Source organism: Gigantopelta aegis, chromosome 14 (genome assembly GCF_016097555.1).
Source record: "Gigantopelta aegis isolate Gae_Host chromosome 14, Gae_host_genome, whole genome shotgun sequence".
Classification (NCBI taxonomy): domain Eukaryota; kingdom Metazoa; phylum Mollusca; class Gastropoda; order Neomphalida; family Peltospiridae; genus Gigantopelta; species Gigantopelta aegis.
In genome coordinates, this window is record NC_054712.1 from 2,642,959 (window position 1) to 2,669,887 (window position 26,929).

The 26,929-nt window shown below is 37.8% G+C and overlaps 1 protein-coding gene across 1 annotated transcript in view; it reads left to right on the plus strand.

The window, feature by feature from the left end:
• LOC121388571 (U3 small nucleolar RNA-associated protein 4 homolog) overlaps nt 1–26,929 on the plus strand; it is a 52,015-nt gene that overhangs the window by 10,144 nt on the left and 14,942 nt on the right. The window contains exons 6-16 of the mRNA XM_041519959.1: nt 515–599; nt 1,674–1,842; nt 2,625–2,700; nt 3,241–3,288; nt 4,301–4,472; nt 6,040–6,128; nt 10,600–10,699; nt 13,928–14,088; nt 17,834–18,041; nt 19,631–19,734; nt 20,774–20,869. Coding sequence (XP_041375893.1) covers nt 515–599; nt 1,674–1,842; nt 2,625–2,700; nt 3,241–3,288; nt 4,301–4,472; nt 6,040–6,128; nt 10,600–10,699; nt 13,928–14,088; nt 17,834–18,041; nt 19,631–19,734; nt 20,774–20,869 — 1,308 coding nt within the window. The remainder of the gene's footprint in view (nt 1–514; nt 600–1,673; nt 1,843–2,624; nt 2,701–3,240; nt 3,289–4,300; nt 4,473–6,039; nt 6,129–10,599; nt 10,700–13,927; nt 14,089–17,833; nt 18,042–19,630; nt 19,735–20,773; nt 20,870–26,929) is intronic.

A 26,929-nucleotide genomic window follows, 5' to 3' on the forward strand; every position in this document is an offset into this window, starting at 1 on the left:
AGACAGTAACCAGTTATTTATTTTATTCTGCAATCCTACGGAATTTTCGGAAAAACATTATTTATTCCATTTTTGGGTAAGTAAACTGAGTATCGTCAACCTAGAAAGGCTTTTGCCGTATGACGTCATACAAGATACATGGCGTCATTATTTGTAAGACGCTAGCTACATTCTGTCACATTCAAAAAGCGTTTTGAAACTCTTAATTCATAATAAATGTACAAGTTTTGTATTGTTATCGCAAAACTAAAAGTTATTTGTATTTACTGTACTTAAATGATATAAAGAGTATGTTTATTGAAAATCTTGTCTGAAACACTCGAATCGAGTTGGGCTTATGGGATATGGATATTCTGAAAACTAATGTTATTTTCAAATTTCATTATTCCAGTCACGATAAGACGTGAAAAATTGAGCTGGGCTATTAAGCATGAAATATTGTGCTTTGCTATGGTAACTGTTTGGATATTTATCTGTTTACTGGTCTAAGGTCTATTCCTGTGTGTTTTAACAGGCGGGTACAGAAGAAGGCTGCGTGGTTCTGTTCGACACAGAAACTGGAGTCCTGGAATACCACAGATCCTTAGACAGGCAGGAAGGTGGGTCTCTTACCTAGAAGGGCACTAAAGCCAGTCACCACAACTGGGGTAACAAAGTCCGTGGTATGTACTATCCTGTCTGTGTGATGGTGCATATAAAAGATCCCTTGCTGCTGATCGAAAAGATTAGCCAATGAAGTGGCGACAGCAGGTTTCCTCTCTCGATATATGTGTGGTCCTTAATGTCCTATGGTCCTATGTCTGATGCCATATAACTGTAAATAAAATGTGTTGAGTGCATTGTTAAATAAAACATTTCCTTCCTTCCTTCCTTACCTAAAAGGGGTTTGTTTTCCAAAATTATCTATTATACAAAGCTCTGTCTTTTGTGATTGTTTGTGTATATTCACTGTCAGTGTTTTTAGTATTGGTGTTTTAGTACAAGACTATTGATATTTAAAAAAGAACCAAATTGGTGTGTTAGACATTATGAGCAGAATTTATGAAAATCAGGCTTTGTAAATATAGCCCTATTCAGTGATAGAAATAAGCAGGATGTTTTACTAGTCCACCAGACAAATACATCTAGAAATCTACTTGTCCACCAATATTTTCACATGTCCAAATAAATGGTTTATTTTATTCAAGTATCAGGATGATGTTTGTGATTGTTCAAAATGAAACTGCACTGAACATTTTCACTTGTCCACTGGACAACACTGAGGCACATTTTTCTTGTCCGAACAGATTTTCACATGTCGGGACAAATGGACAAGTGCTTATTTCGAACACTGCTATTACACTGAAGTGGCTGTACAAAGCCCAGTCTTTGGTGGTAATTTGTACAATCAACTATAACAAAGCTGTTACTACCTGCTTTTGTGTTAGCTTTACGTTCTAGTTTCACATTTAACTCCATTTGTCACAAACTATAAGTCAGCATCAATGAAACTTGGTGTGTAGTAACACCTATGAATGTTTATCAGAATGCATGTGAATTATTATTTTTAATTTATTCGTGCACTGAGATAAACATCTATGAATGCAATGATCAGCAAAATCGAATAACTTTATGGCAAGCGAGACATTTAATTTCATGGACTTGTATTTTAAGATAAATGTTTTGTTTTATAGGTAGAATCCTGTCGATTGCGTGGCACTCTGCGGACGGTGTGATCGTGACCGGCGGGGTGGACAACATCCGCCTGTGGAGTGTGAGTTCAGGCCACGCCCTGCAGAGACTGACCGTGGGGCGGCAGGAGAGAAACAAGGAGACCATTGTGTGGTGTCTGGCAGTCACGAGGTACTCAACCTACAGTCGGTCATTTCCATTGTCATGCTTACATACTATTGAAATTCAGTCCATCTGGGCTGTCTGTCCAGGACTGAAGTTAGTGGTTAGTTCTTAATGAGAGAGGGGATGGGATATAGCCCAGTGGTAAATTGCTTGCTTGGTCTGTCTGGGATCAACTGCCCCGTCAGTGGGCCTATTGGGCTATTTCTCATTCCATCCAGTGCACCACGACTGGTATATCAAAGGCCGTGGTATGTGCTACTCTGTCTGTGGGATGGTGCATATAAAAGATCCCTTGTTACTAATGGAAATATGTAGTGGCTTTCCTTTCTAAGACTATGTAAATTACCAAATGTTTGACATCCAAATCAATGTGCTCTAGTGGTGTCGTTAAACAAAACAAAATTTTAGTGAGAGAGACATTGGTGTAGTGGTCTTACACAGGTCTACCTATTGAGTCATTAAAGCTCGCTCAACCCTGGGTGGGAGTCTGTAAAACCAGTGGTGGGGTCTGAACCCAGTACCTACCAGTCTTAAACGTCTTTAGTGTGAAACAAAAAACATACACTGCTGCTTGGTAACTAGAGTGTGTTTGACTTTAACAACTACCTGTTCATTATTTATCATTTTGGGTGGAGCTTATTGATATGTTAGCGGTCACAGATTGTATAAAATCATGTCACTTCTCTGCGTTATGCAATAATGATATCATTTTCCATGTTTTTGTCAAAGATAACAAACCGGTTTTTAATATTGTCTTCCAGTCAGTTTAAAGTTTATTTAAATTGCAGTGACATGACGGTGGTGAGTGGAGACTCGAGGGGTAAGACGTGTTTCTGGAATGGAAAACAAGGGACGTTGATCAAGGTGAGTCCGTGCACACTTTCGCTTTTCAGGTGTGTTGATACACCTGTGACAAGTTAATCAGAGAGGTGCAAATGACAAAAAAAAAAGCTTTCATATATAGTATATTTCCTTCCACTGCTTATCTTTGACTGTTTAAATGTAGTTTAATTTACAGCTATATAACATAAGTCACCATGTATATTGTATGTACGTAAAAGAGTTCCTCGTTAGTTGACAAACTTGTGCTCGATTCTTTTGTTCTTTGTACAATAAAATGTTTCAATCAATCAATAAAAACAAAATGCCATTGCTTAGAAAAAATCATGATTCCATTTTTTGTTTTTACATTTACTTTTTAATTTAAAATATCCAATAACTTGTTAAGGCCTTTTGTATAATCTATGATAATTTTTTGCCAAATTAAACTTTAATTTGCATTTGGTGATTATTTCATTTATCATTTAATATTATTGAGAAAACTGTTGTCGATTAATTGATTGTTATTGGTTAATATTACTGAAAGTATTGTTGTTGATTAATTAATTTTAATTATGTTTGCAGAGTTTCCAGAGTCATAAATCTGATGTTTATTGTATGGCAGTCAGTATGGTAAGTCTTTTGTGTCAGTAGTCATATGCTTAGAGATATAATTCAAATATGTAAATTATCCATTCATATAAATGTTTGGATTGATCAAATGATATCATATGCCTTTAAAAAAAAAAAAAAAAAAATCATAATTCTATGCACCTTTGTTTTGCACTACTTTTGCTAATGCTTAGATAATTTTCTAATTAATCAAGCAAATGTTTATGTTATTTGTAAATGTTCAATCAGTACATATTATAAATTGTTTAAAATTGTTTTTATTAATGTATGAAAGAACAAAAACCATACCACAGAATGGGGAATCACTTTTATCCATGTTTTAATTTCCTGAAGAAAGGGTTTGTAATTTCATAGTTAGAATTGTAAAAACTGAACATATTTTTTAGTATTAAGAATGAGCCACAGAACCTGTGTACAATGATTCCCTGACCTCTCTCTGTCTTTGAACATGTTAAGAATGAGTTACAGAACCTGTCTACAATGATTCCCTGAGCTCTCTCTGTCTTTGAACATGTTAAGAATGAGTTACAGAACCTGTCTACAATGATTCCCTGAGCTCTCTCTGTCTTTGAACATGTTAAGAATGAACCACAGAGCCTGTGTACAATGATTCCCTGACCTCTCTCTGTCTTTGAACATGTTAAGAATGAACCACAGAGCCTGTGTACAATGATTCCCTGACCTCTCTCTGTCTTTGAACATGTTAAGAATGAACCACAGAACCTGTGTACAATGATTCCCTGACCTCTCTCTGTCTTTGAACATGTTAAGAATGAGTCACAGAGCCTGTGTACAATGATTCCCTGAGCTCTCTCTGTCTTTGAACATGTTAAGAATGAACCACAGAGCCTGTGTACAATGATTCTCTGAGCTCTCTCTGTCTTTGAACATGTTAAGAATGAGCCACAGAACCTGTCTACAATGATTCCCTGAGCTCTCTGTCTTTGAACATGCTAAGAATGAGCCACAGAACCTGTCTACAATGATTCCCTGAGCTCTCTCTGTCTTGTAGGATGAGAAGAACGTGATCACGTCTGGAGTTGACCCGACTGTTATGCAGTTCGAGTACATCCAGACCCAGGCTAACAGCGAGTGGAAGACGTGGGTCCGTTCGTCCGTCCGTATGCAGCACACACATGATGTCCGAGCTCTGGCCTTCGCCGAGAACTTCATTCTGTCAGCCGGTAAATGTTAAATGTTGGCTATCAAGTCAGTAAATATTTGATTATTTTCATGCACAAATCAATAATAGTTCACAAACTTTGGCTATCAAGTCAGTAAATATTTAGATTATTTTCATGCACAAATCAATAACAGTTCACAAACTGTGGCTATCAAGTCAGTAAATATTTAGATTATTTTCATGCACAAATCAATAACAGTTCACAAACTCTGGCTATCAAGTCAGTAAATATTTAGATTATTTTCATGCACAAATCAATAACAGTTCACAAACTCTGGCTATCAAGTCAGTAAATATTTAGATTATTTTCATGCACAAATCAATAACAGTTCATGCACTTGGCTATCAAGTCAGTAAATATTGAGATTATTTTCATGTACAAATCAATAACAGTTCATGCACTTGGCTATCAAGTCAGTAAATATTTAGATTATTTTCATGCACAAATCAATAGCAGTTCATGCACTTGGCTATCAAGTCAGCCAGTAAATATTTACTTTATTTTGATAGACTGCGATATAAAATTAATACCAGATTAATGATACAAGTTATTGGCAAGCCTCGTGGAATTACCCATTGTTACTTTGACATGATAAAACTGATAACCTATGTCATTATTCTTTATTTACCATTCAGTGACGTACCTGAAAATATCAATGAAATAAAAGTATGATGAGACACTAGTGAAAATATAGTGGTACCCCTCTAAACTGGACACCACTGAACCAAGCAAAAATGTCAGTTTTAAGCAGTATCCAGTTTAAAGAGGTTACGTTCTGCACTACTGTTTAAAAATGACTGAAAAAAGTCTGGTTTTGAATGAATTCTGGTTTACAAAGGGTCTGGTTTTGAATGAATTCTGGTTTACAAAGGGTCTGGTTTTGAGGGATTTCAGTATATCTGCACAACAGAAGCTGTTACTTCACTGTAAATGACGTCCCATCAAAATGATGCCATTGTTCGGTTAGACAGTTCACACCAAATCCACAATGAAATTTTATACTTTTGACTATTGACGTGGCCTGTCAAAATGATGTACTATGTTTGTTGCACAATTTACATTGAATTTGTGACACATTTGCCTGAGAACAATGGCAAAATGGTGAATGTAAGATAATAAATAGAACAATTCATGTTCAGGGTTTCTGCAGCAGGGTACGGAGTGTAAAATTATGTACCCTAAATTCTTGGAAATTAATGAATATATTTTTGTAATTTGTAGATGTATGATAGCAAGAAAACTGCTTTTTAAAATTGTCAAAAGACATGAAATGCAGTGTCATATGTATGTATGTACATAAATGATTGTCAGGTCAGATGTCGGAAATTAATGTGCTTATATGAATTTAATGTTCAAGCACGTCCAATTTAAACCATTTCAAACAAATAACCACCCAGTAGGGGCACTTCTGTTTTGTTTGGTTTTTATTACTTCCTCTCAAATTCTTATCTGGCAGAAAGCCTGATGTTCTTTGTAAAACATTTCTTTCTCATCTCATGAAGTCTGTAATTCAGTTCACAAGTGTCGCACAAAGAACATGAAACATTCTGTTTATTCTGCCTTATAGGTGTCGACACAAACCTGGTGATCAACGCTTTTGACCACGGAAGCAAGCTTCCTCCACACATCTGGAGGAAGGTTTCTCCCATTCCAACCGTAAGTTACCTCCAATACAGCAAAATCAGTTTGTTTTTGTTTAACAGCACCACTAGAGCATATTGATTATTTAATCATCAGCTATTGGCTGTCAAATATTTGATCATTCTGAAACATGTAGTCTTAAGTTTGAAGTTTATTATTTTTTAAAAAGACCAGTAGAGCAAGTATGGTGCATATAAAAGATCCCTTGCTTCTAATCGAAAAGAGTAGCCCATGAAGTGGCAACAGTGGGTTTCCTCTCTCTATATCTGTGTGGTCCATCACCATATGTCCAACGCCTATAACCAATGGGATGACGTTATGTTGTAATGAATGTAACATAAAATGTGTTGAGTGCATCGTTAAAGGGACGTACCTTAGTTTTTAAACACTTTTTTACTATTAGAGACATTTTTGATAACTGAAATCATAGTTTACTTAGATTTCATTGTTTAGATTGCAAAATGCATTTCTCATATTTTTAAAAACACATGTGCGTCTGAGAGCCACTAGAGCACATTTATTAATGAATCATTGGCTACTGGATGTCAAACATTGTATTGTTTTCTTTAACAACACGTTTATTAATGAATCATTGGCTACTGGATGTCAGACGTTGTATTGTTTTCTTTAACAACACGTTTATTAATGAATCATTGGCTACTGGATGTCAGACGTTGTATTGTTTTCTTTAACAACACGTTTATTAATGAATCATTGGCTACTGGATGTCAGACGTTGTATTGTTTTCTTTAACAACACGTTTATTAATGAATCATTGGCTACTGGATGTCAGACGTTGTATTGTTTTCTTTAACAACACGTTTATTAATGAATCATTGGCTACTGGATGTCAGACGTTGTATTGTTTTCTTTAACAACACGTTTATTAATGAATCATTGGCTACTGGATGTCAGACGTTGTATTGTTTTCTTTAACAACACGTTTATTAATGAATCATTGGCTACTGGATGTCAGACATTGTATTGTTTTCTTTAACAACACGTTTATTAATGAATCATTGGCTACTGGATGTCAGACGTTGTATTGTTTTCTTTAACAACACGTTTATTAATGAATCATTGGCTACTGGATGTCAGACGTTGTATTGTTTTCTTTAACAACACGTTTATTAATGAATCATTGGCTACTGGATGTCAGACATTGTATTGTTTTCTTTAACAACACGTTTATTAATGAATCATTGGCTACTGGATGTCAAACATTGTATTGTTTTCTTTAACAACACGTTTATTAATGAATCATTGGCTACTGGATGTCAGACATTGTATTGTTTTCTTTAACAACACGTTTATTAATGAATCATTGGCTACTGGATGTCACACATTGTATTGTTTTCTTTAACAACACGTTTATTAATGAATCATTGGCTACTGGATGTCAAACATTGTATTGTTTTCTTTAACAACACGTTTATTAATGAATCATTGGCTACTGGATGTCAGACATTGTATTGTTTTCTTTAACAACACGTTTATTAATGAATCATTGGCTACTGGATGTCAGACATTGTATTGTTTTCTTTAACAACACGTTTATTAATGAATCATTGGCTACTGGATGTCAAACATTGTATTGTTTTCTTTAACAACACGTTTATTAATGAATCATTGGCTACTGGATGTCAGACGTTGTATTGTTTTCTTTAACAACACGTTTATTAATGAATCATTGGCTACTGGATGTCAGACGTTGTATTGTTTTCTTTAACAACACGTTTATTAATGAATCATTGGCTACTGGATGTCAGACGTTGTATTGTTTTCTTTAACAACACGTTTATTAATGAATCATTGGCTACTGGATGTCAAACATTGTATTGTTTTCTTTAACAACACGTTTATTAATGAATCATTGGCTACTGGATGTCAGACGTTGTATTGTTTTCTTTAACAACACGTTTATTAATGAATCATTGGCTACTGGATGTCAGACGTTGTATTGTTTTCTTTAACAACACGTTTATTAATGAATCATTGGCTACTGGATGTCAGACGTTGTATTGTTTTCTTTAACAACACGTTTATTAATGAATCATTGGCTACTGGATGTCAGACGTTGTATTGTTTTCTTTAACAACACGTTTATTAATGAATCATTGGCTACTGGATGTCAGACGTTGTATTGTTTTCTTTAACAACACGTTTATTAATGAATCATTGGCTACTGGATGTCAGACGTTGTATTGTTTTCTTTAACAACACGTTTATTAATGAATCATTGGCTACTGGATGTCAGACGTTGTATTGTTTTCTTTAACAACACGTTTATTAATGAATCATTGGCTACTGTATGTCAAACATTGTATTGTTTTCTTTAACAACACGTTTATTAATGAATCATTGGCTACTGGATGTCAGACGTTGTATTGTTTTCTTTAACAACACGTTTATTAATGAATCATTGGCTACTGGATGTCAGACATTGTATTGTTTTCTTTAACAACACGTTTATTAATGAATCATTGGCTACTACGTTGTATTGTTTTCTTTAACAACACGTTTATTAATGAATCATTGGCTACTGTATGTCAAACATTGTATTGTTTTCTTTAACAACACGTTTATTAATGAATCATTGGCTACTGGATGTCAGACGTTGTATTGTTTTCTTTAACAACACGTTTATTAATGAATCATTGGCTACTGGATGTCAGACGTTGTATTGTTTTCTTTAACAACACGTTTATTAATGAATCATTGGCTACTGGATGTCAAACATTGTATTGTTTTCTTTAACAACACGTTTATTAATGAATCATTGGCTACTGGATGTCAGACGTTGTATTGTTTTCTTTAACAACACGTTTATTAATGAATCATTGGCTACTGTATGTCAAACATTGTATTGTTTTCTTTAACAACACGTTTATTAATGAATCATTGGCTACTGGATGTCAGACGTTGTATTGTTTTCTTTAACAACACGTTTATTAATGAATCATTGGCTACTGTATGTCAAACATTGTATTGTTTTCTTTAACAACACGTTTATTAATGAATCATTGGCTACTGGATGTCAGACGTTGTATTGTTTTCTTTAACAACACGTTTATTAATGAATCATTGGCTACTGGATGTCAGACGTTGTATTGTTTTCTTTAACAACACGTTTATTAATGAATCATTGGCTACTGTATGTCAGACATTGTATTGTTTTCTTTAACAACACGTTTATTAATGAATCATTGGCTACTGGATGTCAGACGTTGTATTGTTTTCTTTAACAACACGTTTATTAATGAATCATTGGCTACTGGATGTCAGACGTTGTATTGTTTTCTTTAACAACACGTTTATTAATGAATCATTGGCTACTGGATGTCAGACGTTGTATTGTTTTCTTTAACAACACGTTTATTAATGAATCATTGGCTACTGGATGTCAAACATTGTATTGTTTTCTTTAACAACACGTTTATTAATGAATCATTGGCTACTGGATGTCAAACATTGTATTGTTTTCTTTAACAACACGTTTATTAATGTCATTGGCTATTGGATGTCAGACGTTGTATTGTTTTCTTTAACAACACGTTTATTAATGAATCATTGGCTACTATTACATTGTATTGTTTTCTTTAACAACACGTTTATTAATGAATCATTGGCTACTGGATGTCAGACGTTGTATTGTTTTCTTTAACAACACGTTTATTAATGAATCATTGGCTACTGTATGTCAAACATTGTATTGTTTTCTTTAACAACACGTTTATTAATGAATCATTGGCTACTGGATGTCAAACGTTGTATTGTTTCTTTAACAACACGTTTATTAATGAATCATTGGCTACTGTATGTCAAACATTGTATTGTTTTCTTTAACAACACGTTTATTAATGAATCATTGGCTACTGGATGTCAAACATTGTATTGTTTTCTTTAACAACACGTTTATAATGAATCATTGGCTACTGTATTAACATTGTTTTCTTTAACAACACGTTTATTAATGAATCATTGGCTACTACTTTGATGTCAAAACACGTTTATTTGTACTGGATGTCAAACATTTATTGTTTTCTTTAACAACACGTTTATTAATGAATCATTGGCTACTGTATGTCAAACATTGTTTTCTTTGTTTTTAATGAATCATTGGCTACATGTCAAACATTGTTTATTATTATGAATCATTGGCTACTGGATGTCAGACGTTGTATTGTTTTCTTTAACAACACGTTTATTAATGAATCATTGGCTACTGGATGTCAGACGTTGTATTGTTTTCTTTAACAACACGTTTATTAATGAATCATTGGCTACTGGATGTCAAACATTGTATTGTTTTCTTTAACAACACGTTTATTAATGAATCGTTGGCTACTGGATGTCAAACATTGTAATGTTTTCTTTAACAACACGTTTATTAATGAATCGTTGGCTACTGGATGTCAAACATTGTATTGTTTTCTTTAACAACACATTTATTAAGTATTCATTGTTTTATGTTTGTCTTCTTCAGACGCGTCTAGTTTGTGTTGCGAAGAAAGCCAAAATGTTGTTGCTGAGGTACCCAAGACATCTGGAAGTGTGGACGCTTGGACATACAAACAGAGTGTCAGGTAGTGGATAAACATATCCAGCCTAGTTATGAGGAAAATAGTATTTCATTTCATTTCTAAAAGGGGAGGGAAATGGAGAGAATTTGTATACTTTGAGAAAAATGTATTATTTAAAAAGATTAATTTTTTCCGTATCATTTTGAATTTGTTTTTTTTCCCTATGATATTATTATTATTATGATGGTGAAATTTGAAACTCCGATATACATGTAAATTATGATACTTTCTTTAAAACCTTTTGAATGTATTCTGTCGACTCTATTTAGGAGACATCTATAAAGAATGTACCCACAAAATGTGGAATATTTAAAGCACCCCACCTCCCAACACCATGTTCACTTTTTGTACATTTGATCATTGTCCTCCCTCTCCCCCACCATTTATTGGTGCTGAAAAGTGCATCGGATACAGTTAGGAGCTGGGATTGTATACATTTTACACCACTAAATATGGGATATGTACTCCTTCCCCCATATACTCGTCATAATATATGTCAAAAAAGTGCATCGGATACAGTTAGGAGCTGGGATTGCATACATTTTACACCACTAAATATGGGATATGTACTCCTTCCCCCATATACTCGTCATAATATATGTCAAAAAAGTGCATTGGATACAGTTAGGAGCTGGGATTGCATACATTTTACACCACTAAATATGGGATATGTACTCCTTCCCCCATATACTCGTCATAATATATGTCAAAAAAGTGAGACAAGTTTGTTTTATTTAAAGGAAACATGTCACGAGACCATATTAAAGCTCATTGTAAAAGCAAAATGATATAAAAATAATATACAAATAAGTTTATAACAATAAAATACGTGTAATTGTCTTAAAACGTAGAAATTACACTAATTAGTATCAAAGTACAATTTATGCATATTTATTGGTGAGCTTTCGGAAAAAAACCGGAAGTGACGTCAATCAGGCTGTACTCTTCCTTTGTTTTTAACTGTTTATATATATGGAGTAAGGGGTTTACAATCTTTTCAGAGCCCAACAATGTCATACTGCACGGCCTTTGGGTAGTAAACAGTTTAATGGATGAGGATTATCTTTTTTCTCTCGGTTTTCCACAGAATTGTATTCGAAGAAAGACGTGGTTATTTTATTGCAAAAGAAAATATTGGACACCAACACCATACTTTGGGGTCAGCCTATTTACAGCCCGGAGCCCAAAAGTTACCCGGAGACCAGAACAGAACCTGGATGTTAATGCCGAGGTGTACATTGTTCATATTTGGTACAAAGATACACCTCAGCATGATGTATTTATATATGTTAAAAAAATAAATGTTTTTTTTTTAAAGTGTAGAAAACAAAAATAATTTTTAATAACGTTTTTCATCTTCGGGAGGAGTACGTCACAAAATCGTTCCTCACCGAACGTAGCCCGAAAGTAACCCGAAGACCAAAACAGAACCCGTATGTTAATGCCGAGGCGTACATTCAACACGTAACATTGTTCACATCTGGCACAAACCGCTACCTAAGCATTATGTATTTAAATATGTAAAAAAAAAAAATATATATTTTTGTTTTGTACCCCCTTTTTTGTTACATATTTAAATACATTGTACTGAGATGTTTCCACATGCCAAATCCCATGTTTGTATATGCCACATTTAATGACTTAATTGACGTTTCTTCTTCGGACGGTGAATACAGATTTCGTTATGTATAGCCTGAACGTGAAAAATGTGATTTTAAAAAACAACAAAAAATTCCTACATGTTTTTAAAACATATTTAAATACATCATACCGAGGTGTATCTTTGTGCTAAATATGAACAGTATACACATCAGCATTAACATCCATGTTCTGTTTTTGTCTCCGGGTTACTTTCGGTCTCCGGGCTGACCAGTCTGGTCTGGCACCATCGGTTTCTACACCCCCCAGCTCGCTATCGTTTCTTCTTCAGTATCACTGTTGTAAGTAAATATGTGTCTTTCTTCATTTACCAACGGCTCAAATTGATACGGCAAAACGTTTTGTGAACGAACACTCATTTTTTTGATAAGCTCTGCAAGTCTTAGATTATTTGTGAGTGGTACCGACTAATGCTTAAATGTAAGGCTTCAGATCAAGCGACGCGTGACTGACGTCATGGACCACGTGATCGACCTGCTCATTAAAGATTGGCAATTTCCGCTAAGAGCTTGTATCTGGTTTTTTACAGAGCAATTTTAAGTAATTACTTTTCATTTCTATTTTTTTTTAGGTGATTCAATTTATAATTTATTTTACATGGTTGGTGCCAAATATACACAAATGTAGGCAACGTGGCATGTTTCCTTTAACGACGCCACTAGAGCACATTGATTTTTTATTTTATCATCGGCTATTGGACGTCAAGCATATGGTCATTCTGACACTGTCTTTTAGAGGAAACCCCCTGGTGCCATATATGCTACTCTTTTACGACAGGCAGCAAGGGATCTTTTATTTGCACTTCCCACAGGCAGGATAACACAGACCATGACCTTTGTTGAACCAGTTATGGATCACTGGTCAGTGTAAGTGGTTTACACCTACCCATTGAGCCTTGTGAAACACTCACTCAGAGTCTGTATCTGGATTAAAAATCCCATGCAGGACTTCTAGATTATGGTAGCCCCACTCCCATGGCTAGTGATATTCAATATTGGGCTAGTCAATAACTACTATTGCCATGCCCGATGGCTAGTGCAGGGCTTCTAGATTATGGTAGCCCCACTCCCATGGCTAGTGATATTCAATATTGGGCTAGTCAATAACTACTATTGCCATGCCCGATGGCTAGTGAATTTTTGTTAGTCAGATGTTGCAGTTAAGTCTATTTTGTACATATGAATATCCTGTCTCCACCCTCACCCGACAATTTTAGTGTTTGTAAGCTGTAGCTCCCTCTTTAGGTGACATATCTGATTCTTACCATTATTTAGTAAAATTGTATCAACTTAAAGTGGAGTAGGGCTAGTGAATTTTTAATATCTTCTAGTAAAAAAATATTAATCACTGATCCCATGGCTACTGGATTTTATAAAAATTCTAGAAGCCCTGCCATGCCTCGACTGGGATCCGAACCCAGTACCTACCAGCCTGTAGACCGATGGCCTAACCACGACGTCACCGAGGCCGGTCATAATATATGTAATACCAGAACCCTTTCTCCCCTTTCTGGGTGTTTGTACTTTATTATTAATTATTTAATTAATTAATATTTTTAAATTGTTTTTTCAGACAAGAATGGTGAAATTCTCTCGTTAAAGTCGAAGCCTGTCAAACTGGTTCAGCTGCTGGCTCGGACCGGCTCCTGTATCGTCTGTAGCGCCATTTCATCTGACGGTCGCTACGTAGCTTACTCTGACGAAAAGGGCGTTCGTTTATACACCATGTCGATGGTTAGATTCTAAACTCTATGATCTGTAGCGCCATTTCATCTGAATTCGATGGGGGACGAAATTTAATAGTTTAGGATACTTACTAATAATAACACAAACATTTTATATTTTATTTTGAATTATTTTTTGGTTCTTAAACAGTAACGCTCAATAAAACAACTTGCCCATATAAAATGACGTCATCAGATATGATATTCCCTGACAAAGTTATTTTTACGTTCATCGAGAATTGTACAAACTCACATTGCTACGGCTGGACCAATGGGATGACGTTAAATTGTAATGAATGTAACAGAAATGTTTATTATGTTTTAATATACTAGGGTGGTTGTGTTTTATATGTACAAAATTATTGGGAAGTAAATTCAAGTCTCTGCTTCTAGAAACATTCAGGCAATGAGAAACACTTGATATATACAGACAGTGATGTTGTAAACAAGAAAATGTATTGCATATATAATTATAGTCATTAAAATACTCTGTTAGCGGGCGGGACGTGGCCCAGTGGTAAAGTGCCCACTTGATGCATGGTCGGTTTGGGATCGATCCTCATCGGTGGGCCCAGTGGGCTATTTCTTGTTCCAGCCAGTGCACCTCAACTAGTATATCAAAGGCCAGGGTATGTACCATCCTGTCTGTGGGATGGTGCATATACAAGATCTCTTGCTACTAATGGAAAAATGTAGCAGGTTTCCTCTGTAAGACTGTGTTGCAATTACCAAATGTTTGACATCCAATAGCTGATGATTAAAAAAATCAATGTGCTCTAGTGGTGTTGTTAAAACAAAACAAAATTTAAAATGCTCTGTCAGTTGAAAACATGTTACAGTAGCAGCAAACTGAGGACCATCTCTTTAGAAGTTTTCTTTTGTCTAACAGCATGGCTGTCACCAAGCAAAATTAACAAAATGACCACAGAAAAACAAAATACTGTGGAAAAATGGTCTTCACAACATTTTTGATACCAATTTTGCTGAAGTGATTTCAAACTTATATTTTCACAGAGTTGTGGCCCTTGAACCGGTCCCGGTAGGACATATAGTGAAAATTTAGCAGTACTCTCGCAATATTTGGTTACAGTAGTTTAAAAATATATTTATTCTATCAACCATGTAATATTTTATACCTAATATTGTTGTGTTACGCCAGGGTATTGTTATTGGTCCCCTACTAAAACAACTATAGGTTTCATCTCTGTCCGTCTGTCTGTCCGTCCATCTGTCTCACATATAGTTTTCCGGATGGTCTTCTTCACAATGCCTTGAGATATTGAACAGAAACTTTGTGTGTAGCTTTGTCAAGTTCTGTTACAGATCAGGTTTGGCTTCCATGTCAATTTACCCATTTGTCATGGAGTTACGGCCCCGTGAACGTAGTAGATATGAATTTTGGTTTCCAGACTTTTTTTTAGCAATGCCTGAAGATACTGAGATGAAATGTTTAATATAGCTTTATCATGTACTGTTACATATCAAGTTTAACTTTCATTGCCATTTACCCATTTTTCACAGAGTTATGTTCCTTGAATTTAGGAGATACAAAAATTTGTTGGGCCCGGTAGTGGACATGTATTGGTTTAACAGTATTATTAGAGTGCTTGTTACATTATCATATTTCATTAAATTGACAAATACTTCTCCAACTTGGGGCAAGTGTTAAATTGTAAAGATTGACTTTTGATAGCCTCTTTGTTTTGTGTGTTTTTTGTGTCTTTTTTAAACTTTATTACCCCCAGATCAAGGTTGGGGTGCCTTGAGTCATCGTCTTACAAATGTACAATAATACTAAAATTATAACATATTTCATATATACATGTATGCACACATACACATACATATAGATACATACACACACATACACACATACATATACACATACATATACACATACACATACATATAGATACATACACACACATACACATACATATAGATACATACACACACATACACATACATACATATATATAGCCTGTTAATATGGAGTTACCTTTCATAATTGTGAAACAACATAATTTTATTACATGGCACACTTCAAGCGACACATACATCATAAAGAGACATTTTCTGTACCAGGGGGATGGGGTTGGGTGAGGGTGGGTTGACATGGCATGGAGGCCTCTACAATTTCAGATGATATGTATAGGAGGCTGGCTTATAAAATATGGCAGATTGTAGGTATACTAAACCAAATAACTTCCGGCTGGGTCAAAGTTCGAGGTGCACCCAACTTTTGATAGAGAAGTGAACACCACAAGTCCTGTGATTGGTTATAAATGTGAGTGTGTTGGTTGTAAAAAATAATAGTTTCATCTGGGTAAAAAAAAGAAGCTATTTTATTTCATCTAGTACCAATGTGTCAAGTAGCCTTGTGCTTGAAACATGTATGGGGTACCTGTAAAAAAAAGTACTTGAATTTTGTGCAGAACTAGGGTAGTCATAGACGCTACCTGTTATCTCAGAAACGAGCAGCTTGACCCCCAATTTTTTGTGATTCACTTTAAGTGTGAGGGGTGGTAGTATTTATATCCGTGGTGTTTATGTTGATTGATACGCAGCAGGTAGGAGTTTTAGCCACATATGTTACTATTGTCTTCTATGGGATTTGATTTGGTAGTATACACCCTGTAGGTAGTACTAGACCAAATAACTTCCGGCTGGGTCAAAGTTCGAGGTGCACCGAACTTTTGATAGAGAAGTGAACACCACAAGTCCTGTGATTGGTTATAAATGTGAGTGTGTTGGTTGTAAAAAATAATCGTTTTATCTGGGTTAAAAAAAAATGCAATTTTATTTCATCTAGTACCAATGTGTCAAGTAGCCTTGTGCTTGAAACATGTATGGGGTACCTGTAAAAAAAAGTACTTGAATTTAGTGCGGAACTAGGGTAGTCATAGACGCTACCCGTTATCTCAGAAACGAGCAGCTTGACCCCCATTTTTTTCTGATTCACTTTAAGTGTGAGGGGTGGTAGTATTTATATCCGTGGCGTTTATGTTGGTTGATACGTTGCAGGTAGGAGTTTTAGCCACATATGTTACATTTGTCGTCTATGGGATTTGATTTGGTAGTATACACCCTACAGTATAAAAAGTATTAATACCAACCCCTACTTTAAGACATTTAGTAATTAAAATTAATTCAATAAGTAATAATGATTACCTAATCAAAAACATGTTACAGGACACTTTTTACAGCCATGGTATGTGCTGTCATGTGTTAGGAAAGTGCCTATACATGATCGTTTGCTACTAATGGAAAATGTTTCAGCCAGTGCACCACGACTTGTATATCAAAGGCTGTGGTATGTGTTATCCTGTCTGTGGTATGGTGCATATAAAAGATCCCTTGCTGCATTAGAAAAAATGTAGTGGGTTTCCTCTGATGACTATGTGTCGGAATTACCAAATGTTTGACATCCAATAGCCAATGATTAATTAATCAATGTGCTCCAGTGGTGTCATTAAACAAAACAAACTCTTTTTTTGTTAAATTAATGGGAAAATGTGGCATGTTTCCTGTAAGGCCGTATGTCAAACTGTTTGTTAACTGATGATTAATACATCAATGTGCTGCAGTGTTAAACGAAACAAACTTTCAATTTAAGACATATAAAATAAAACACCACCATGACCGCCTTTTGTAAATTCAGCCAACTGGTTTTTAACTTGACAATAGTTTGTCTATAGTTTTCAAATTAGTAGTTATTAATTATTATTTTCTTGCTCATTTTTGTTTGAAAACAGGACAAGAAAGATGTAATTTCCGCTGAGTTGAAGGTAGATCTGAGACGAATAAAAACGAGTCCTGGAGAAAACGTCTCACCCGCTCACCGAATGGTCTTCGGTGAAGATGGCTGCCACCTCGTCACGGCAACCAACACTGCGGAGATACAAGTCCTCGACATCACAGAGTCCAATGTGACGGTTCTCCATACATTCAGGTCTTCAAACGGTAAGTGTTTCACAACTCGTCAGATTTTGGAGGTGGTAGGTACTAAGTTTGTTTCCTGGTACTCCACCCAGAGTTATTTTTTTAACAACACTGTAGGTAGGTACAAGTCCACTACACCATCTTCTCTCTCGCTAACAACTAACACACTCTTACTGTTCTGGAAGACAGCCCAGATAGCTGAAGTGTGTGCCCAGGACAAAGTGCTTGAACTGTAATTGCATATAAATATGAAAATCAGTTTAAAGAATGGACTGGGATGTACTTAGCCAAAACTAACTTAGGGGAGGAAGGGACAGTGAAAAACAAATTGGGTTGCAGTTATAGATTTGTTTCCTTTGTTTTCATGAGGGGAGTGGAGTGTATGTAACTCTAATAGTCTGTCCATTAAATATGGCCTTGTGTTCAATTTGTTAGTATTTTAAATACTTAACTGTGTACTTTTAATTTGAAACCCTGAGTTCATATTTAAAGCTGCAGTGTCAGAAACATTTACACTTTTCAGATATGTAGAGTAAATCATTGGTTATCAGTGGAAATTCCAGAATAATCATTTCTGGGACAAATCCTTTTTAGATGGGGTTTTTGACAGTTTTCTTAAGCAATTCATAGTGACCTTTAGCGAACTCTATAGATTAATTTTCTTGAGACAAGTTTCCGAAAAACCATCTACAAAAGGACGAGTCCTATAAATATTTTCTAGTGCAGGTTGTTTTATAATTTTAATGTAATTATATAAATTCTCTGCATGTTATTTCTCTACTGTGACATTGATTCGTCTCACAGCTGAATAACAGAAGAAATGCGAATCTTAAAAAAATAAAACGTGCCAAGATGTTCACTAGACATTTATAGGTTTAATGGACACTAGTGGGATTAAATGTGAATAGTGTTAATAGATATTTTTAAAAACCCATCAATCTTTGCATTTTATTTGTTGTTCAGTGTATTGTGTGATGTCACGTAATGCCTTTTATCCTAAAACTTACCCATGATATCCATGTCATAAACCCATGTGATAATTTTAGTGTATTAACCCGGTTAATAATGGTATGCAAATTTGCAAGGTTTCTAGGTAATGTGTTGCTGTGGATCGGTCATTTGTTTACAAGCCAACAAGATCTGTATCCCTGAGCGTAACATTTACAAAGATTTAATTGAAATGCATGACGTCAAACTAATTTGTGCTAATCGTGATGATGTCATATTACCGATGGCGGCGACTTTAGTACTGTGATTTACTAAAAATTGAATTAAAATGTTATTTTAGAAGTGTTATAGGACAAATAGAATTCGCTACTCGTGTTTTTGAATATGTAAAATATCAACCTCATCTAGTTAATTTGTATTTGGCTTAGCAGAGCCTCGACAAATACTGATTAACACAGACTTGGTTGACATTTTCCATATTAAAACACACTCTTTACGAATCCTCTATATATATGATATGAGCAGCAGGTAGTAAAAGCTGTCTATTGTCTGATGTGTGAGACCGATTACCCAATGAAAGGCATTCTTTACTGTTATTCAAGCACATCTTTGCAGCACCTTTATTAACATGAAGTTTCGCTTTTCTGTTTTGTTTTCTGAAGATGCTGAACCAATTCACTTGTTGTCAATCAGCAGTGACTCAGTCTATGTAGCTGTGGCGGACCACCATTCAGAAATCAGACTGTACAACATCAGAACCAATAAGGTTAGTCTTTACATAAGCCTTGATGTAAAACATTATTTTATTGGTCTATTTAAGATTACAGTAACACAGTAAAAGAACCCTGGTACATTTTGTGGTAAGGATACTCAGTCAGCTTCTGTTTCAGTCTTGTAGAAATACTACTTGGTGAATGCTTATCAACATTAAAAATCCAAACTCAGGTGTTAATAAAGTTAAACGTGTGTGAGTTATTTAACAACACCACTAGAGCACATAGATTTACTAAACATTGGCTATTGGATGTCAGACACTTTGTTATTTCTGATATTAAAAGTGTGTGTGTTATTTAACAACACCACTAGAGCACATAGATTTACTAAACATCCGGTATTGGATGTCAGACACTTTGTAATTTCGAGAAATCCTGCTATGTTTTTTCAACTAGCAGCAAGGGATCTTTTATATACACTTTCCCACAGACAGGACAGCACATACCACATTGTTTGATATACCTATCGTGGTGCACTGGTGTAGAGTAATCAAAGAATGGGTATTGAGGAGGTTCGAATCCAAGAGCCAAGCACCTCGGGTGAGAGCTCTACTTACTGCCAGATCCTGCATCCAAGGTTTTAATAAAATCTCACACACAAACAGTCTGTACTTGAAGTCTGGACAGTTTGCTAAGTCTTCAGTCTGGGATTTAAAGTCATATTTTTCCTCCCTGACCTCTCCTCCATAAGTATGGCTCCATTTCTCTGAGTGTTGCTGACTTTTGTTAGAGTGATCCGTCACTGATGTCTGTGACCCACTGGGCTATTTCTTGTTCCAGCCAGTGCTCCACAACTGGTGTAACAAAGGCCGTGGTATGTACTATACTGTCTGTGGGATGGTGCATATAAAAGATCCCTTGCTGCTAATCGAAAAGAATAGCCCATGAAGTGGCGACAGCGAGTTTCCTCTGTCAATATCTGTGTGGTCCTTAAACATATGTCTGATGCCATATAACCGTAAATAAAATGTGTTGAGTGCATCATTAAATAAAATATTTCCTTCCTTCCTTCCTGATGTTTGTGTTTTCCAGCACGTGTGCAATCTTCCAGCGCAGGGTAGTAAGCCGAGTGCGATGACGTTCTCTCCTCACAACTCCTACATAGTGGTAGCGTACTGCAATCACCAGGTGAGATAAATATCTTTATCATACAGCATACTAATATATATATATATTTAGTGAGTTCCCTAGAAATTAGGGAAGGCATGGTAGACCAAACACTTTTGGGGCATTTTCACCATTTTCGAGGCACTTGTTTTTCATTAAAAATTTAAAAAATTTAAATTAAAATAAACATTAATGTAATTTATGTGCTTGCTTTAATAAATGAATGGCAAAATATATAAAAGGCATATTTTATTAATTAATAACACCTCTTTGGGTGTTTTATAAAGGCAATTTTAGAATTAATTACTGAAAAAGGCATGTTTAATCTCAAGGCAGCATGGCACTGACTGAGGCAAGATGGTGCTAGACTATTGAGGCATGGTGCTGCACCATGCTAAAACAAGCTAGGGAAAACACACACATATATATATATACACACACACACACACACACACACACATACACACAGTAGAATCTCTTTGGGTGGAACTAGGAAGGGTGGAATACACCACAATGCTTGAACAAAAACCGAAGTTATGAGTTACACGTACTCGTTACTGACTGAATGGTTAGGTCAGACTACACTTTCTCGAGCACCAATGGAGTTCGAGCCAATGGATTTAACTATATGTGGGTGGGTTTAGGTAGGTAGGAAGGTAGGTAGGTAGGTAGGTAGGTAGGTAGGTAGGTATTATATCATTCAATAGCTAGAATATCCAGTGTAATCAAAGTATGTGATATTTTTCAGTTCACATACTTTCAGAATTTGAGAAAATTTTGAGAAAAACTAATTTGTATTTGAGCATTAAAATCAAGTGTATATATAGACAGACAACATATAGATGGACATGTAAACACAGACATGTAGACTGACAGATGGACATGTAAACACAGACATGTAGACTGACAGATGGACATGTAAACACAGACATGTAGACTGACAGATGGACATGTAAACACAGACGTATGGACTGACAGATGGACAAGTAAACACAGACATGTAGACTGACAGATGGACATGTAAACACTGACATGTAGACTGACGGATGGACATGTAAACACAGACGTATGGACTGACAGATGGACATGTAAACACAGACATGTAGACTGACAGATGGACATGTAAACACAGACATGTGGACTGACAGATGGACATGTAAACACAGACATGTAGACTGACAGATGGACATGTAAACACTGACATGTAGACTGACAGATGGACATGTAAACACTGACATGTAGACTGACAGATGGACATGTAAACACAGACGTGGACTGACGGATGGACATGTAAACACAGACATGTAGACTGACAGATGGACATGTAAACACAGACATGTGGACTGACAGATGGACATGTAAACACTGACATGTAGACTGACAGATGGACATGTAAACACAGACGTGGACTGACGGATGGACATGTAAACACAGACATGTAGACTGACAGATGGACATGTAAACACAGACATGTGGACTGACAGATGGACATGTAAACACAGACATGTAGACTGACAGATGGACATGTAAACACTGACATGTAGACTGACGGATGGACATGTAAACACAGACGTATGGACTGACAGATGGACATGTAAACACAGACGTGGACTGACGGATGGACATGTAAACACAGACATGTAGACTGACAGATGGACATGTAAACACTGACATGTAGACTGACGGATGGACATGTAAACACAGACGTATGGACTGACAGATGGACATGTAAACACAGACATGTAGACTGACAGATGGACATGTAAACACTGACATGTAGACTGACGGATGGACATGTAAACACAGACGTATGGACTGACAGATGGACATGTAAACACAGACATGTAGACTGACAGATGGACATGTAAACACTGACATGTAGACTGACAGATGGACATGTAAACACAGACATGTAGACTGACGGATGGACATGTAAACACAGACGTATGGACTGACAGATGGACATGTAAACACAGACATGTAGACTGACAGATGGACATGTAAACACTGACATGTAGACTGACGGATGGACATGTAAACACAGACGTATGGACTGACAGATGGACATGTAAACACAGACATGTAGACTGACAGATGGACATGTAAACACAGACATGTGGACTGACAGATGGACATGTAAACACAGACATGTAGACTGACAGATGGACATGTAAACACAGACATGTGGACTGACAGATGGACATGTAAACACAAGACATGTAGACTGACAGATGGACATGTAAACACAGACGTATGGACTGACAGATGGACATGTAAACACAGACATGTAGACTGACAGATGGACATGTAAACACTGACATGTAGACTGACGGATGGACATGTAAACACAGACGTATGGACTGACAGATGGACATGTAAACACAGACATGTAGACTGACAGATGGACATGTAAACACAGACATGTAGACTGACAGATGGACATGTAAACACAGACGTATGGACTGACAGATGGACATGTAAACACAGACGTATGGACTGACGGATGGACATGTAAACACAGACGTATGGACTGACGGATGGACTGACAGATGGACATGTAAACACAGACATGTAGACTGACAGATGGACATGTAAACACAGACATGTAGACTGACAGATGGACATGTAAACACAGACATGTAGACTGACAGATGGACATGTAAACACAGACGTGGACTGACAGATGGACATGTAAACACAGACATGTGGACTGACGGATGGACAGGTAAACACAGACATGTAGACTGACAGATGGACAGGTAAACACAGACATGTAGACTGACGGATGGACATGTAAACACAGACATGTGGACTGACGGATGGACATGTAAACACAGACATGTGGACTGACGGATGGACATGTAAACACAGACATGTAGACTGATGGATGGACATGTAAACACAGACATGTAGACTGACAGATGGACAGGTAAACACAGACATGTAGACTGACAGATGGACAGGTAAACACAGACATGTAGACTGACAGATGGACAGGTAAACACAGACATGTAGACTGACAGATGTATGTATGTATGTATGTGTATATATATATATATATATACTCTTCAAAAAAAGAAACGCAAAAGGGTACAAATGGGTTATAACTCCGATTTTATGTTTCCTACCGGTTCATGCTTTGTGAATATAAGGTCATTGCATGTCCCAAACACATTCCCACGGTTACAATCGATAAAACGCAGCTACTTTACAATAAAGTTCCAAAATGTGAATATTCGCAAAAACGCAGCCACGTGCAAACCATGTCACCACTGCACGTGCGTTGTCTGCACGTGTAACATGAACACCGACAGTATAAAAGTGCAGGGCGTTCGCTTGCCTGGCCTCTGTATCTGGCCGACAGTTGACAATCCAGGACATGCCACGTCTCAGTGAACCGCAGAGAAACAATGCCATCGGCCGACTAGACGCAGGCGAATCCAGAACGGCCGTTGCCAGGGCATTCCATGTGTCCCCAAGCACCATCTCCAGACTGTGGGACCGTTACCAGCAACATGGATCAACACGTGACCTCCCTAGATCCGGTCGACCATGGGTCACTACCCCCGGGCAGGACCGCTACATCCGGGTACGCCACCTTCGGGAACGATTGACTACTGCCACCTCCACAGCCTCAGCAATACCAGGTTTGCGCAGGATATCCAACCAGACCGTACGGAACCGCCTACGTGAGGTAGGAATTCGTGCCAGACGTCCAGTTCGAGGTGTCATCTTAACACCACAACACCGTCGACTCCGACTGCAGTGGTGCCAGATTCATCGACAATGGCCTCAACTGCGATGGAGACAGGTGTGGTTCAGTGACGAGTCCCGATTTCTGCTCCGACGTCATGATGGAAGATGTCGCGTGTATAGGCGTCGTGGTGAACGTTATGCGGCAAACTGCGTGCAGGAAGTGAACAGATTCGGCGGGGGTAGTGTCATGGTGTGGGCAGCCATCTCACACACTGGCAGAACTGACCTGGTCCACGTGCAGGGCAACCTGAATGCACAGGGCTACATTGACCAGATCCTCCGGCTACACATCGTTCCAGTTATGGCCAATGCCAACGCAGTGTTCCAACATGACAACGCCAGGCCTCACACAGCACGTCTCACAACGGCTTTCCTACAGAACAACAACATTAATGTCCTTCCTTGGCCATCGATATCACCGGATTTGAACCCAATTGAGCATCTATGGGACGAGTTGGACCGACGCCTCCGACAGCGACAACCACAGCCCCAGACCCTGCCCTAGCTGGCAGCAGCCTTGCAGGCCGAGTGGGCCACCATCCCCCGGGACGTCATCCGTACTCTGGTTGCTTCAATGGGCAGGCGGTGCCAGGCAGTTGTCAACACACGCGGAGGCCACACCCGGTATTGACTCCAGATGACCTTGACCTTGATGGTGTGTCCTATCACTTACTCACAATGGACTATAGTGAATTGTGAACAATCCTGCAACATTTGGTAATTTTCGGACTCACCATTCAATAATTAAATCAATTCTCCAAATGTTACGACATTGTGGTTTTGCGTTTCTTCTTTTGAAGAGTATATATATATACTCTTCAAAAGAAGAAACGCAAAACCACATTGTCGTAACATTTGGAGAATTGATTTAATTATTGAATGGTGAGTCCGATAATTACCAAATGTTGCAGGATTGTTCACAATTGACTCTAGTCCATTGTGAGTAAGTGATAGGACACACCACCAAGGTCAAGGTCATCAGGAGTCAATACCGGGTGTGGCCTCCGCGTGTGTTGACAACTGACTGGCACCGCCTGCCCATTGAAGCAACCAGAGTACGGATGACGTCCCGGGGGATGGTGGCCCACTCGGCCTGCAAGGCTGCTGCCAGCTCGGGCAGGGTCTGGAGCTGTGGTTGTCGCTGTCGGAGGCGTCGGTCCAACTCGTCCCATAGATGCTCAATTGGGTTCAAATCCGGTGATATCGATGGCCAAGGAAGGACATTAATGTTGTTGTTCTGTAGGAAAGCCGTTGTGAGACGTGCTGTGTGAGGCCTGGCGTTGTCATGTTGGAACACTGCGTTGGCGTTGGCCATAACTGGAACGATGTGTGGCCGGAGGATCTGGTCAATGTAGCCCTGTGCATTCTGGTTGCCCTGCACGTGGACCAGGTCAGTTCTGCCAGTGTGTGAGATGGCTGCCCACACCATGACACTACCCCCGCCGAATCTGTCCACTTCCTGCACGCAGTTTGCCGCATAACGTTCACCACGACGCCTATACACGCGACATCTTCCATCATGACGTCGGAGCAGAAATCGGGACTCGTCACTGAACCACACCTGTCTCCATCGCAGTTGAGGCCATTGTCGATGAATCTGGCACCACTACAGTCGGAGTCGACGGTGTTGTGGTGTTAAGATGACACCTCGAACTGGACGTCTGGCACGAATTCCTACCTCACGTAGGCGGTTCCGTACGGTCTGGTCGGATATCCTGCGCAAACCTGGTATTGCTGAGGCTGTGGAGGTGGCAGTAGTCAATCGTTCCCGAAGGTGGCGTACCCTGATGTAGCGGTCCTGCCCGGGGGTAGTGACCCGTGGTCGACCGGATCTAGGGAGGTCACGTGTTGATCCATGTTGCTGGTAACGGTCCCACAGTCTGGAGATGGTGCTTGGGGACACATGGAATGCCCTGGCAACGGCCGTTCTGGATTCGCCTGCGTCTAGTCGGCCGATGGCATTGTTTCTCTGCGGTTCACTGAGACGTGGCTTGTCCTGGATTGTCAACTGTCGGCCAGATACAGAGGCCAGGCAAGCGAACACCCTGCACTTTTATACTGTCGGTGTTCATGTTGCACGTGCAGACAACGCACGTGCAGTGGTGACATGGTTTGCACGTGGCTGCTTTTTTGCGAATATTCACATTTTTGAACTTTATTGTACAGTAGCTGCGTTTTATCGAATGTAACCGTGGGAATGTGTTTGGGACATGCAATGACCTTATATTCACAAAGCATGAACCGGTAGGAAACATAAAATCGGAGTTATAACCCATTTGTACCCTTTTGCGTTTCTTTTTTTGAAGAGTATATATATATACATAC